The 12,523-nt window shown below is 41.3% G+C and overlaps 3 protein-coding genes across 3 annotated transcripts in view; all 3 read right to left on the minus strand.

The window, feature by feature from the left end:
• The window catches only part of LOC125314483 (tRNA-specific adenosine deaminase TAD2-like), a 636,221-nt gene that overhangs the window by 293,460 nt on the left and 330,238 nt on the right, over positions 1-12,523 (minus strand). The window lies entirely within an intron of this gene.
• The window catches only part of LOC115729247 (disease resistance protein RUN1-like), a 1,053,956-nt gene that overhangs the window by 181,303 nt on the left and 860,130 nt on the right, over positions 1-12,523 (minus strand). The gene's annotated exons all lie outside the window — the stretch shown is intronic.
• The window catches only part of LOC125314478 (TMV resistance protein N-like), a 61,344-nt gene continuing 54,447 nt past the window's right edge, over positions 5,627-12,523 (minus strand). The window contains exons 4-5 of the mRNA XM_048276850.1: positions 11,129-11,146; positions 5,627-5,705 (exon numbers count right to left, since the gene is read on the minus strand). Of these exons, the coding sequence (XP_048132807.1) occupies positions 11,144-11,146 (3 nt within the window). The 3' untranslated portion in view covers positions 5,627-5,705; positions 11,129-11,143. The remainder of the gene's footprint in view (positions 5,706-11,128; positions 11,147-12,523) is intronic.

The raw sequence follows: 12,523 nt of genomic DNA on the forward strand, positions 1-12,523 counted from the left end.
CGACCCTCGAAGTCTCAAAATTTTCGATCCGGACTATATGAGTCCCGAATCGATCTAGATAATTTTTTAGAAAATTTTTTTTGGGAAAATCTGGGTATTTTTATGAATTTTCTAAGCATTTTTTTTCAATTTTTTGGATTTTTGGAAATTTCTTTTTATTTTTTATTTTTTTTATTAATATTTTGGGACCGGGTCAACCGGTCAACGACCGGTCAACCCGGTCCGACCGTTCTGAGGCCGCCCACGACACAAAAACGGCGCCGTATATACATTTATTTGATTTTCTTTTTGATTTTCTAAACTAATTTCTAATATCTAAATATACGGAAAATACATGGACGGCCGAGATCAATCTCCAAATCAATCTCGGCCGTCGCCTTTCGCCCAAACGAAACGACGACGTTCTAGCCCATCTACTCACAAACGACGACGTATCGAACCTTGGATGGACGGTCACGATTCGATTTAGACTTGATCCGAGCCGTTCACTCATCTATTGTCTAAACGGCACCGTATAGAATAAACGCATGGATGGTCGGGATTAAATTTTGAGGCTCGATCTGAGCCGTTCACCAATCGTATACGCGAAACGGCGACGCTTTAGGCTTAACACATGAAACAGCGCCGCATCGATTAAGACCTTCGACGGTCACGATCTATTCTAGAGATAATCTAGGCCGTTCACCCTATCCGGCACCAAAACGACGCCGAATCATCTACCTTAGACGACACCGTTTTACATTTTCTATTTTCTGCCTAATATACTAATAACTAAAAAATGTAAAATCAGATCCGACGGCCACGCATCAAACTCATCTAATAATCCCGGCCGTCGGATCGAGTCCGAGTCGGCTCGCTCCCGCCAACGGCCGAGCCGACTCGGACATGAGTTGGACCAACTAGAGGGCGACACCTAGGACGCCGACCGTTTGACCACGCCATGTCAGCCTCGTCTTCCTCACTGCGACGACACATAATGGACGGCCGAGAGCTCTCCGACGAGATCCAACGGTGAGATCTCGCCGGAAACGCCTCAAACCAACGGCGATCGACTCTATTTACCTCGTAGATCAACATAGTCAAAAATCGGACGATTTCACCCACGTAATCAACACAAAACGAACATACACAATCACATAGTTGCAGACTTCAATCTCGACATACAGAGCATAACAATCGAATTAAAGCTTCAGGCACATTCAAAGAGAGTTTAGAATACTTACCTCGGGTTCGGATCGAACCCGCAGCCGCTAATTACGCCCGGCCGAAGTCCGACTGCACCGAGACCGGTTGGAAGTTTGACTCGACTCGATCGGGCAAAATCAATGCGAAAGGACAGTGCAATCGTGGTTAGGGAAGTTTCAAAGTTAAAACGCACACATCAATTGAAGAAATCAAGCTCGTGATGGTGCGCTGCCATGGATGCACAGTAAGAAGACTCGAAGCTCAACTTACCGATTCGAGCGGTCTCGGACGGCAAGGCTGGTTGCGATCGTTTCCCGGACCCTCGTGCAAGCTCCTGGAAGTAGTTTCACCGCTTGAGGTGGCCTAGATTGGCCGGATGATCGATTCACGGTCGCCGCTCGAACTCTCGTCAATGGCGGACGACGAGAGCGTTTTTCTCTCTCTAACTCACTCTCTCTCTATTCTGTTTGATTGTGCGAGCATCAATGAGCCTCTTTTGATTCGCGAAGCTTCCCAGCTATTTATACCCACTTTTGAATTTGCGCGCGTCGGGTGTGAGCTGGCCGAGAGGTCCTCACGTGCCAATCACACGAGTTTTGGTCACCGGACGGTGACGGAATCGATCATGATTCCGTCAACGTCCGTTAGGCCCTTAATCAAGCTCAAACGTGCACGAATTGAACCTGGATTTGAAGATGTTGACTTTTCTGGGCGCCGAGACTTTGACCTGCAATGTCGCCGTTCTCCGGCAACGATCGGCCGTGCCGTCGACGGCAATCGACGCTCCTTGACCCGAGAAACAAAAGCCCCAAAACAATTAGTTCGATTATGGCTGAATTGAACCCCAATTTGACTGTTGAAACACGTCTTACAATTCTGCAATTTGCGCGAGTCGCCCGAGGAAGACGACGATTGTCTTGGACCGGTTGGTGGCGGTCGACCGGTCCGAACCGGCTCGCACAATAAATCGCGTAGAATTTTCAAAATTAATTGAAATTGAGTGGGAATTTTCACAATCAAACTTCAAAATTGGACTTAGGGGCCTGAATTCTATATGAAAATGTGTTTTTACCCAAGATTTTCTATCAATTTGCACAAAAACCCCAAATTTTTCAATTTGCCCAAATTGGGGAAAAATTCCATTGGATGTCAATTTGACCAAATTGGACCATGAGACCTATGCCAATTGATTCAGAATGTGTGAAAACATAGGGGGCCAGTCCAATTTTATCATGATAGTCCTTAGGTTAAAAGTAATTTTAAGAATTTGAAATCTTAGGGACTAAATTGCAAACATTTTTGGGGATTTGGCCTAATCCGTGCAATTCACGCAATTGTGGGTGCAATTGATCAAATTGAAGTTCAAAGGGACTGCAATTGAATGTCCAGACCTAAAATGTGCAAAAAATTGCAAATAAAAAGACTCAATTGGTATTTTTTGTGCAAATTCAACTCTAGGCGTTGTGAAGGAACACCTAAAATTGAACTCAATTTTTAATTTTTCTTGAGGTCAATATTAAAAGGGAATTAAAAGGAAAATATTGGACACTTTTATGTATTTTTGCGACCTCGTGAGGTATTTTTTATGAATTTTCTAATATTTTCCTATTTTTCGAAAATATTAAAAAATGTGAAAAATATGAAAAATTATTTTTTGTTCTAAATTGGTTCCTTAGGCTTGGCCAAGGCTTCCAATGTTGATTTTTTAATTTTTTGATTTTTTTGTGAATTTTTAGTGAATTTTGGAAAATAAAACTAAAGAAAAATTTATTAAAAATCAGGTGTCGACAACCGACAAGGCCCAATGATAGCTGGCATAGGTAAAAAGGGAAAAAAAGAAAAGAAAAAGAAAGAAGAAAAAAATTCAGAAAATGAAAAATTGCAAAAATTATCCTCGCCAATATACGTCGTGCCACGTAAGATGGTGACGCCGATTAGATCACCTATGTTTACTCATAAATTTTAGTTGGAAGGATTAAATTTGCAAATTGACAAACGGTTTAGGACTAAATTGACAAATTATCAATATATTTAAGACTAAATAGACCTAATTAAAAGGTCTATGCTCGAATTGGGCGTCATAGGTTTAGAACTAAATTGGAGCAATTAAAAGATTTAAAACTGAATTGGGTGCAATAGATTTAGGACTAAATTGACATCATTGAAAAGATTAAGATTGTAGCTATTGTACAATAGGTTTAGAATTTTTAATCATGTCCCTCGTTACTCAATCGTGATAGATGACAATCGGTCTTTTTAATTGTGGGCTGAGAATGAGTTCATATTCGAATCCATAATCTTATATTATAGGTGGAAGAGGAATCTATCCAGCGAATACCCAAAAATTGACATAATCTAATGGAAGATTATGAACTGTCATTAGAAATTCTCAACTTTGAATTTCTTCTAAACAATTCCAAGGCAAGTTCAAACGTTTTGAGTATCTGAATTTATTTTTCATTTTTTTTTTTTTGGCATTGATGCCCAACTTCCTTCAGTCGCGTTCCGTCCAAATTTGATTTCATTTATAGAATGTGTGAAGTCCAATTGATGATGACCACTGACCCCAGGAAGGGAGAGAAGCAGGGAAGTTTAGAATTTCTCTTCTTTTGAAGATGAAAGGCACGGTCGAAATACGAAATAATGCAGTTCAAGGTTTGAATAGAAGGGAGTGTCTCAACTCTGGAGTTTGTAACAGAGTCTGCACAATTTATTGGGAATAATTTAGAGAGTTTTGACTTAGTACTTTCCGAGCGGATTAAATTAAAAACTGCCCTATCTGTTGTTTCTTTTTCTTTTTATTGTCAGAAATAACATTGTATTTCATTCATTTTCTCGAGATGCAAGAGCCAAAATACATTCAAGATAACTTCAAAACAAAATAAAGCTCCGGATGAAAGAGAAACCATCATAATAAGGTAATAGATTGCACGCTCAAAGAGCAGATCCGTGACTTCTTCACACCATAATCGGCGGCTAATTACTGAACTCTTCTTCAGCAATGAGCACACACTGAGAACTCTATCTGCTGCTACGGCTTTGTCTTAGTGCACGCCTAGGTTTGGCATCCCCATACCATCATCGAGTAGAGTAAAAAGATTGAATGAGTATAGATTTGACACCTATAAAGCGAAACCCTCATGAAACTTTCCTTTGATCTCTAACGAAATTGGATTTGTTCACAAACAAAACCCAAATATAGTGAAATCTTGAAAATATACATGCAGAGAACTCTAAATCTAAACTAGATCAGGCTGGAATTGTCCTAGAAATGAGAGAGAAATTGGCCGTATCTGTTTAATACCCAACATTTTCATATTGGGCTTAATGTCAATTTATGCCCTTATGAAATGGGCCTTCTACTTTGTCGATCACCTCCTATTGAGCAATATGGACCGTATTTACCGAGTAAATGAGTCAAGTCAGCAACAACCAAAAAAAGAAAGAAAGAAAGAAAGACATACCACATTATTTAACCAAAAGGATCACGTTGAGCTATATTCTGAAAGTTCAGCTACTCAACTAAACAAAAGAAAAGTTGAGACAAATAGACAAAAATAAAATTATTGAGAGAAATTACGGTATATTTATTTTCTTCCAAAGTGTTCTTACATTTACTTTCCGATGTCAACTAGCTCCTCTTTATTTATAGACCATTGTGAATCATTCTTTCCCCAGCAGCTTTCCCAATCGGAAATGGTTGTTCACATCGGGTAAGAGTGGGAGATATCCGGTGAAACTCTCAAAGAGCACTTGTCCATGCCGCCGTTACTAAAGGGGCGACGGCCACTGCGAATCGGGCCTCTTGGTAAAAGTACATGAAGTATATGCGCAAAAGTAAGTCAACAGAGATACACAAATTCATGAACTAGTGGAACAATAATAAAAAGAAGAATTAACAGTGTAAAACACATATCGGATAACATCAACCACGACGCTGCCAAGGTTGTTGCATCTCCTAATGAAAATGTACACCCTACTTTCCATTAGTTCACTCTCCCTCGGCTGTTTTTCTTTCACCTACTTCTTTCAATGAACTACGAATTCAATATGAAGCATCCACAGACAAAACTTACAAAGAAACACCGATTCAGCGTCTCTCGAACAAATTCGATGACACAACCTTCAAGTTCCCGTGCAACCGTAGCACCGATCGAGTCGAATTCAAAACCCAGCTCAAGTATTACATCACCTTAATCAAATTCGGACATGCCAGGCATAGGCATTACCCGATCTATAGCAAGCTGCATAAAGCCCGTAACATCGGGATTGAATTGTTCACCCGAAGCTACGTCACCAGTTTCCATGGCTTCGATCGGCGGAGATAGTAGGTTGCCTCTCGCTGGCGGGTCTCCGTCGCTGTCGGTTTGCTAGGGACTTTGTTTCTCGAAGACGAACTTCTTCTGCTCGTCGCCTCCGCTGGCAGGTGGCGATCTTCCATTCGTGATAGCTCATCCGCGTCGTAGGGAAGATGTGGAGTGGTGATGCTGAAAGAGGCGTCGATGGAGTTGAAAGTTTGCTTATGGCGGACAAAAGGAAGGAGCTTACAGCGGGAATATCAAAGAAAAAGAACAAAGAGGAGAGAATTACCGGATTCTGCTTAGGTGTAAAGTTAGCTAGGGATAAAGGAGATTTCAGCAAAAAAGGGAAGGTAATTGTTTATTATTTTAAATGAGCAATTTTTTTTTTTACGTCTACAAAGACGAAAAATAGTTCTCATGTATTCCTTTGTTTTGCAAAAAAATTGATACTTATAATTTTCAAGACATGGTCATTAGAAAATGACGTAATGGGGCAACTATGTGGTATAATTTTTGTGAGTCGTGTATTGTAGTGATGGTTGAGTGAAGGGCGAACTACAGAGATGGCGCCTAATTTCATAGTAGAGTATAAAATGTACGAGTGGGGCTTGGATGGAGGAATGAATCTATATATGAAATTGAGTGCGAATAAAAGTAGACGAACTGGAATTGAAATTACATTGAAATGAGATAAAATTTCGAAACAAAAATACAAGGAGGATGAAAGTGCAGAAGCAACTTAAGAAAAAGTACAAATGGAGAACAAAGATAGATAAAACTCAACGAGGGTGTTCTTGGATGCGCATGGGATCTTGTTCCTGTCTTAGTTTTCTTCGCATGAAATGTACTCTCCAGTGCCCACACATGAAACTATTCGCCCGGGGGCCAGGCCGGCTCAACACCCTTGCCGAGAAGTAAGTCGAGTTTCGCTCCTCAGAAGCAATTCATATGTAATATGGAGGTCCGCAAGTTCACCGATCATTCTAACAACAGAACCAGCGAGCAAACACTTCCATACTCATCTCTGCCAATCTAACTAGAATTCCGAATGGTCTTGGTTCACAATGCTACTGCACACATTATTTATGGTTCACATGTCACACAAAAGGGAGCGTGGTGAAAAGTCCTCTGCATCTTCTGCAGCCGGAAATTCAGTCCTCCGCCGCTGTTCAAGAACATCATCAGGAGCTTCCATCTCTGCAAGTCTTGTTGCCTATGAAAGCGCAAGGAGAACAAAATAATGCAAGGATATCAAACTTGGAAACTTTGTCAGTGAGAAAGTTGGTTCTTCGTGTAGAAGGAAATGCATTTAATGAAAAATGTTCTCTCCTTCAAGTCCACAAGTTTTGCTCTCCTAAAGTTGCTGAGAATCTCACATGGAAAAAGATACTGAAATGCACCTGGTTATTGGATTAGCCACCTCCACTATAGCAAGGTGCTTTTGTCTTTTATTATGCTCCACAAGATACTGGAAATCAGCTTGTTTACCCAACTGGAACCCCAAGGATGTCCAAAGCAAGCTTTGCCCTATAAAAGAAAATCAAGTAGCTCTTGTTATTTGTTAGGAGGAAAAAATATGAGCAAAAGAGAGAGAAATTCTCTCATGCATCGCATGACTGCAATCAGGCAATTCAAAAGGAAATCAACATCGAGTTGCAACGAGTAGAAATATTTGAGCATCAATATGCAGCTGCTAATGGAATGAATCCATGTCTCATTGCTAGATGATCAAGGATGTCCAGTAGAAATCAATTGTCCTAGCAAACCTATTCCCGCTGTACTAGGTACATACTACCCATCCACATTTCCTAGACACCTCAAAAGCACCCAAATCCCTCTGTCTCATTGGTTTCGACCGAACCAACCCATGTGCAGCGTATGTGACGTCGATTGTTTTTCCACCGAACGTAGACTGGACCTGTTTCTTTGGATAAGTTGCCACCTATCAAAAGAAAGAAGAAAAGCTATACCTTCTAGGGATTGCCGGTGAATTCACTTCCAAGCATCCACAGACATGAAACGTCTCTCGATCGAATTCGACGGCACATTCTTCAAGTTCCCGGGGAAATGTAGCACCAAACGAATCGAATTCAAAATCCAGCCCAAGCATTACACCAACTTAATACGATTTGTGTGACATCGTGTAATTCGGCTCGTTTTGAAGCTTTGAATAAATGAAAAGTCTCATCGACGTATTTCAGTCGAATCTCACTCGGAATTGATCCCTCTCGAGCAGACTAACCAAATGGGAATGGCTACCTAGGAAAACCAAGTACGTAGACCTAAGAACTTGATCCTGGACCAACTCTTTGATCATGAAAATTGTCGAGGGAATATTTTGGACCAATATAGGCCGATCCTAGAATAATTAAGGAATGATTTGGGTAATACCCTACACTTGGATCACGGGTGATTCCGTTCGACCTCATGTGGGTTCCGAACATCCCTGAATTATTTTCTAACGATCGTGTCCATCGGAACTAGTGATTGACCATCGCAATTGAATGACAACCAAGGTCGCCAGGGCTCGAGTAATTCTTAAACGTGTTTTTAATCACGAGTCGATACGCGTAACTCCTAAAAGCCGCCCGTTAGTTTGAGATACGCTGAAAATTCTATTGATCGAGATTGATCGCGAATCGAGCTTCAGAATTTGACGTCGGACCTTCGGGGGTTTCAATAAATAAAATTTTGGATGTTTCCTCATCCTGTGTGAAATTGCTTCGCGGTTCGCCCCAAAGAGGTTCGGGAAAAGTATATTTGGACTGGATATGGGAAAGGACCCATTTGCCCTCGAAAAATACCCCATTTTTCACTTGGAACGAAGGGTATTTTGGCCATTTTCCCTTTTGGCCGAGATTGACTAGTCAATGTGGGGAGAAAATTATTTTTTCCCTCTTGACTTTGTGGGCATAATTAATTGTTATTAACCTATATTAATTATTCTCAACTTATATTATTTATTATTAGGTCTTCTTCCTCCTCATTATTTTCAAGAACACACACACTCTCTCTCTAGCTCACTTTCTCTCTACCTCACTCTCTCTCTCCCTCTCCCTCACTTAGCCGAATATTCTCTCTCTCTCACCCTCCATTGCCAAAAATCCTTCGAGCTCTCACCGGAGTCGCTTTGGATAGCTTGAGGTTGCTAGATCGTCGTCGAGTCGCCGGCCGTGCAAGAACCGTCGGAATCGCCGCTTAATTCGAGCTTTTCGCAACCGGTCAACGGACGTTTTGCGAGTTTTTGAGGTAGGATTGTTTCTAAACCTAAATTAGGTGACTAGGCTGCTAAAAGATCATGAAATTGTGAATTTTTTATGAAGAAAATTGTTGGATTTGGGCTTGAGGAGGGGCTGGACGAAAATTGCAGATTAGAGGGGAGAGAAAACTTGTTCTTGCATGAATAGTATAGTCAAGAAGATAATAGTGGTCAAAGTTTAACTATGGTTACTTTATGCCCTAACTAGAGTTACTTTATGCTATTGTTTAATCATGGTTAGGTTAGTATTTGACTCTAGTTAGTTTTTGAACCATGGTTAGTTAATAAATTAACTAGGGTTACTTTTATGTGACATAAAGTCGTTATGCCACGGTGCTAATTAAATGTGACATTATTATAGTATAGTATTATGGTCGTGAGTTAATTATATGTTAGAAAATTATTATTGTTCGGCCGTGATAAATTTCCACGTTAGTATAATTTTAGTGGCGCGTGATTTATAAATTGCTGCGTTAGCGTAATATGGTCGCATGACGCGGATTGGATACTATGGTAGTATTAATTGATCTGGTAGTCTGAATTAATAATTGAATTAGTGTGAATTATTCGGGTGATCCCGAACTATTAATTCTCTAACGTGAGTGAATCACGTGGTCCCAAACTATTCTAAGAAAATGAGAAGGTCGTATTCAATCAAGTCGTCCGAGGCCAAAGTGAGCCGTATTCGTCTGATTGTCCGAGACCGAGGAAATGAGAAGGTCGTATTCAATCAAGTCGTCCGAGGCCAAAGTGAGCCGTATTCGTCTGATTGTCTGAGGCCGAGAAAGTATGATGGTCGTATTCAATCAAGTCGTCTGAGGCCAAAGGGAGCCGTATTCGTCCGATTGTCTGAGACCGAGAAAGTAAGAAAGTCGTGTTCAATTAAGTCGTCCGAGACCAAAGTGAGTCGTGTTCGACTAATTGTCCGAGACTTGATCCGGTCGTGTTCCTATGTGTCCGAGACCGAGATCCGTGGGTCGTATTCCTATGTGTCTGAGACCCGGGTATATGTATAGAGCCATGTTCCATAAAGGTCCGAGGCTCAATGTTATGAACTTATTTGATGGCGGTGGAGTAACGTGGAATATTCTGGAGTGACGTGGAATATTTCTGGAGTGACGTGGAATATTCTGGAGGAACGTGGAATATTTTTGGAGTAACGTGGAATATTCTGGAGTGACGTGGAATATTTCTGGAGTAACGTGGAATATTCTGAAGTGACGTGGAATATTTCTGGAGTAACGTGGAATATTCTGGAGCGACGTGGAATATTTCTGGAGTAACGTAAAAATTTTCGGAGTAATGTGGATATTTATATTATGGCCTGATGTGTTAAAAACGTGCCCTGGAGCACGTAGTTTATTTTATTGTCGGGCCGAGGCGTGGAACGCCGAGAGGGGAGTAACGTAGAATATTTGAGAAGGTGTGAGAATTTTCGGAGAAAGAGTGGAATTTTCTGGAATTTAATTGGGGAATTTTTGGGTAAGAAAGAAAGAGTTGTTGGAAATTGTTGCTCGCCTAGATTGTGTCTGGAGGCACTAGCGACCGGATCTAGGGTTAGAGATTTTCCTACTGAGATTTTATCTCACCCCGTCGTGGGTTCGTTGTTTTTCGGACCCTCCGCCGCAAGTATGAATGATCCGACCCGGAGATCGAGACGCCAGGAGAAGTTGTGGAACCTTCGGATAACGAGTAGCCGCCCGGGATAGCGGGTCGAGGCGTAGGATAGTTGGTCTCTTAGTTTTTGTAGAGTGATGTATTTTGGTTGTGTAGCGGGCTTCGACCACATGTCTTTTGTTATAGGTGGTCACGGGCTTGTACAGTGGCCCCCGAAGCCTTAAGTTTGACAGTTTGTAACAACTATGTATATATGTACATATGTGTGTTTGTACCATCCCAAGTTATCATAATTTTGTTGGTTTTCTGTACGAGGGTTGTTGTTGCTTCCGCATGTGTTGTTTAATTTTGTTGGCCCGAGGATCCTGAAGAATCGTATGCAAGCGAGGCCCGGTGGGATGTCGGCGGTTCGTAGGGTTCGGGTCGTGACAATTTGTATGTGCCAGGCATTACCTAATCTATAGCAATCTTACCAATTTCCACAGCTTTGGTCAGCGGTGGTAGTCCGTCGCCTCCGCTCGCTAGTCTCCATCGCCTTCGGTTCTCTAGGAACTTTGTTTCAGGGAGACGAACTTCTTCTGTTGGTCACCTCCGTGGCAAGTGGCGAACTTACACTTGTCAGAGCTCGCTGGTGTCTGATAGAAGATGATAAGTCGTGGTGCTAAAAGTGAATAAAGAATTACAGAATTTTAGTTAGAATATCAATTAAACGCGAATAAGAAGAAGAAAGAATGCATCGTAATGGACATCAGCTGAGTTCACTTACCTACGAATTGCTTCCTTATCAAGTTTCCATCATTCCACCAACAAAAACCGTCAGTCAACAAAAGCTTTCTCATCTCCATCCGTCGAATTGGAAGTTGACAGAGTCTTCATTCGCTTGCCTTGAGGGAGAATAAACTCATGATTTCTCTTTGATTCTATTTGACTATGTTTCTCAGAACTCATTTGACAATCTTCCATTTCCTTCAATCTCTTAATCGAATGATCTTTGCTCTCGACTTCTGAATCTGTTTCAAGAACAACCTCGCAGAGTAAAGCTGGATCCATTAGCTGATTGTTTCAAAGTTTGACCTTTAAATCATCCTCTAGTGGTTTGCATATTATTCGCAATCCCCACTTTTCCACATCCGTAGTCGACACTCTAAGGCTGAATTGTACATAATTCTCATCAATTTGACCAAAATCGACTATATCCCATAGGTCGGATGGTACGAAATACTGAAGCCACATATAATCTGGACACTTCCATTGTAAACTTATGTCTCCTTTGTAATTCCGCATTTCGCCATCAACCGATGGAAAAATATCAAACTTGGGATGGGTCTCCCTACCTTCCCCTTCATGGATGTCGAAACAGAAAGCCAATCCAAGAAACTTGTCATATAAATCCTTTGAAGCCTTGAAAGTTACGGAGCCCTCTTCAACAGGGAGGACCCACTCTGGCATCTCTCCTTCCGGGAGAAAAATTTCCAAATCATGAGGTACCTGTCATGAAGAGATACCGTTAGAAAGAATTCGAGTTTGTTATTTGTGCCCAAATAGAAGAATTCATTTCGACTTTAACAAGTATTTCTAGCTCTCTAAATGAGTATAGATCCAGTGATCCTTGCTTGCACTAATATACAAGTTTCATGTGATGGAATCATTATTATAAAAGTACGCCATCGCATGCACACGTGCAGAATTACTTCATATTTGTTTGCTTTTCTGAAGCCCAATCTTGCATTATCTGCTATTGGAATATACAAGCGCACATTGAATTCAGCATATACTCCACATCAATATGTGCGTGTGTAGGATACAAAATCCGATCTAACACATACTCAAAACAGCGGAAACATGCCCAATAGATCACCGGATTCAGCGATCGACGAAGATACATCACGAGGACATACCTTATTGTTCACAGATTAGATGCCCTTTGCGATCACGGAGTTTTTCTCTGTCAAACGACAATCGACGATGGGAGGAGCGTTCTGCGTTTTCTATTTTCTTGAAATGACAGAATGAACAAAAATAGAATAGAGAACGAAGGAGAGTGCGTTAGTTATTGACGTAAAGCCAACCAACGTGATTCTTCACGTTTGAGCAAATAATCGCTCACTGGGGTGTGGTTGCCCGCATGGGCGCACACCGTATCTCCTGTGGACCCCACTTC

The sequence above is a fragment of the Rhodamnia argentea genome, chromosome 3, assembly GCF_020921035.1.
Source record: "Rhodamnia argentea isolate NSW1041297 chromosome 3, ASM2092103v1, whole genome shotgun sequence".
Taxonomy (NCBI): domain Eukaryota; kingdom Viridiplantae; phylum Streptophyta; class Magnoliopsida; order Myrtales; family Myrtaceae; genus Rhodamnia; species Rhodamnia argentea.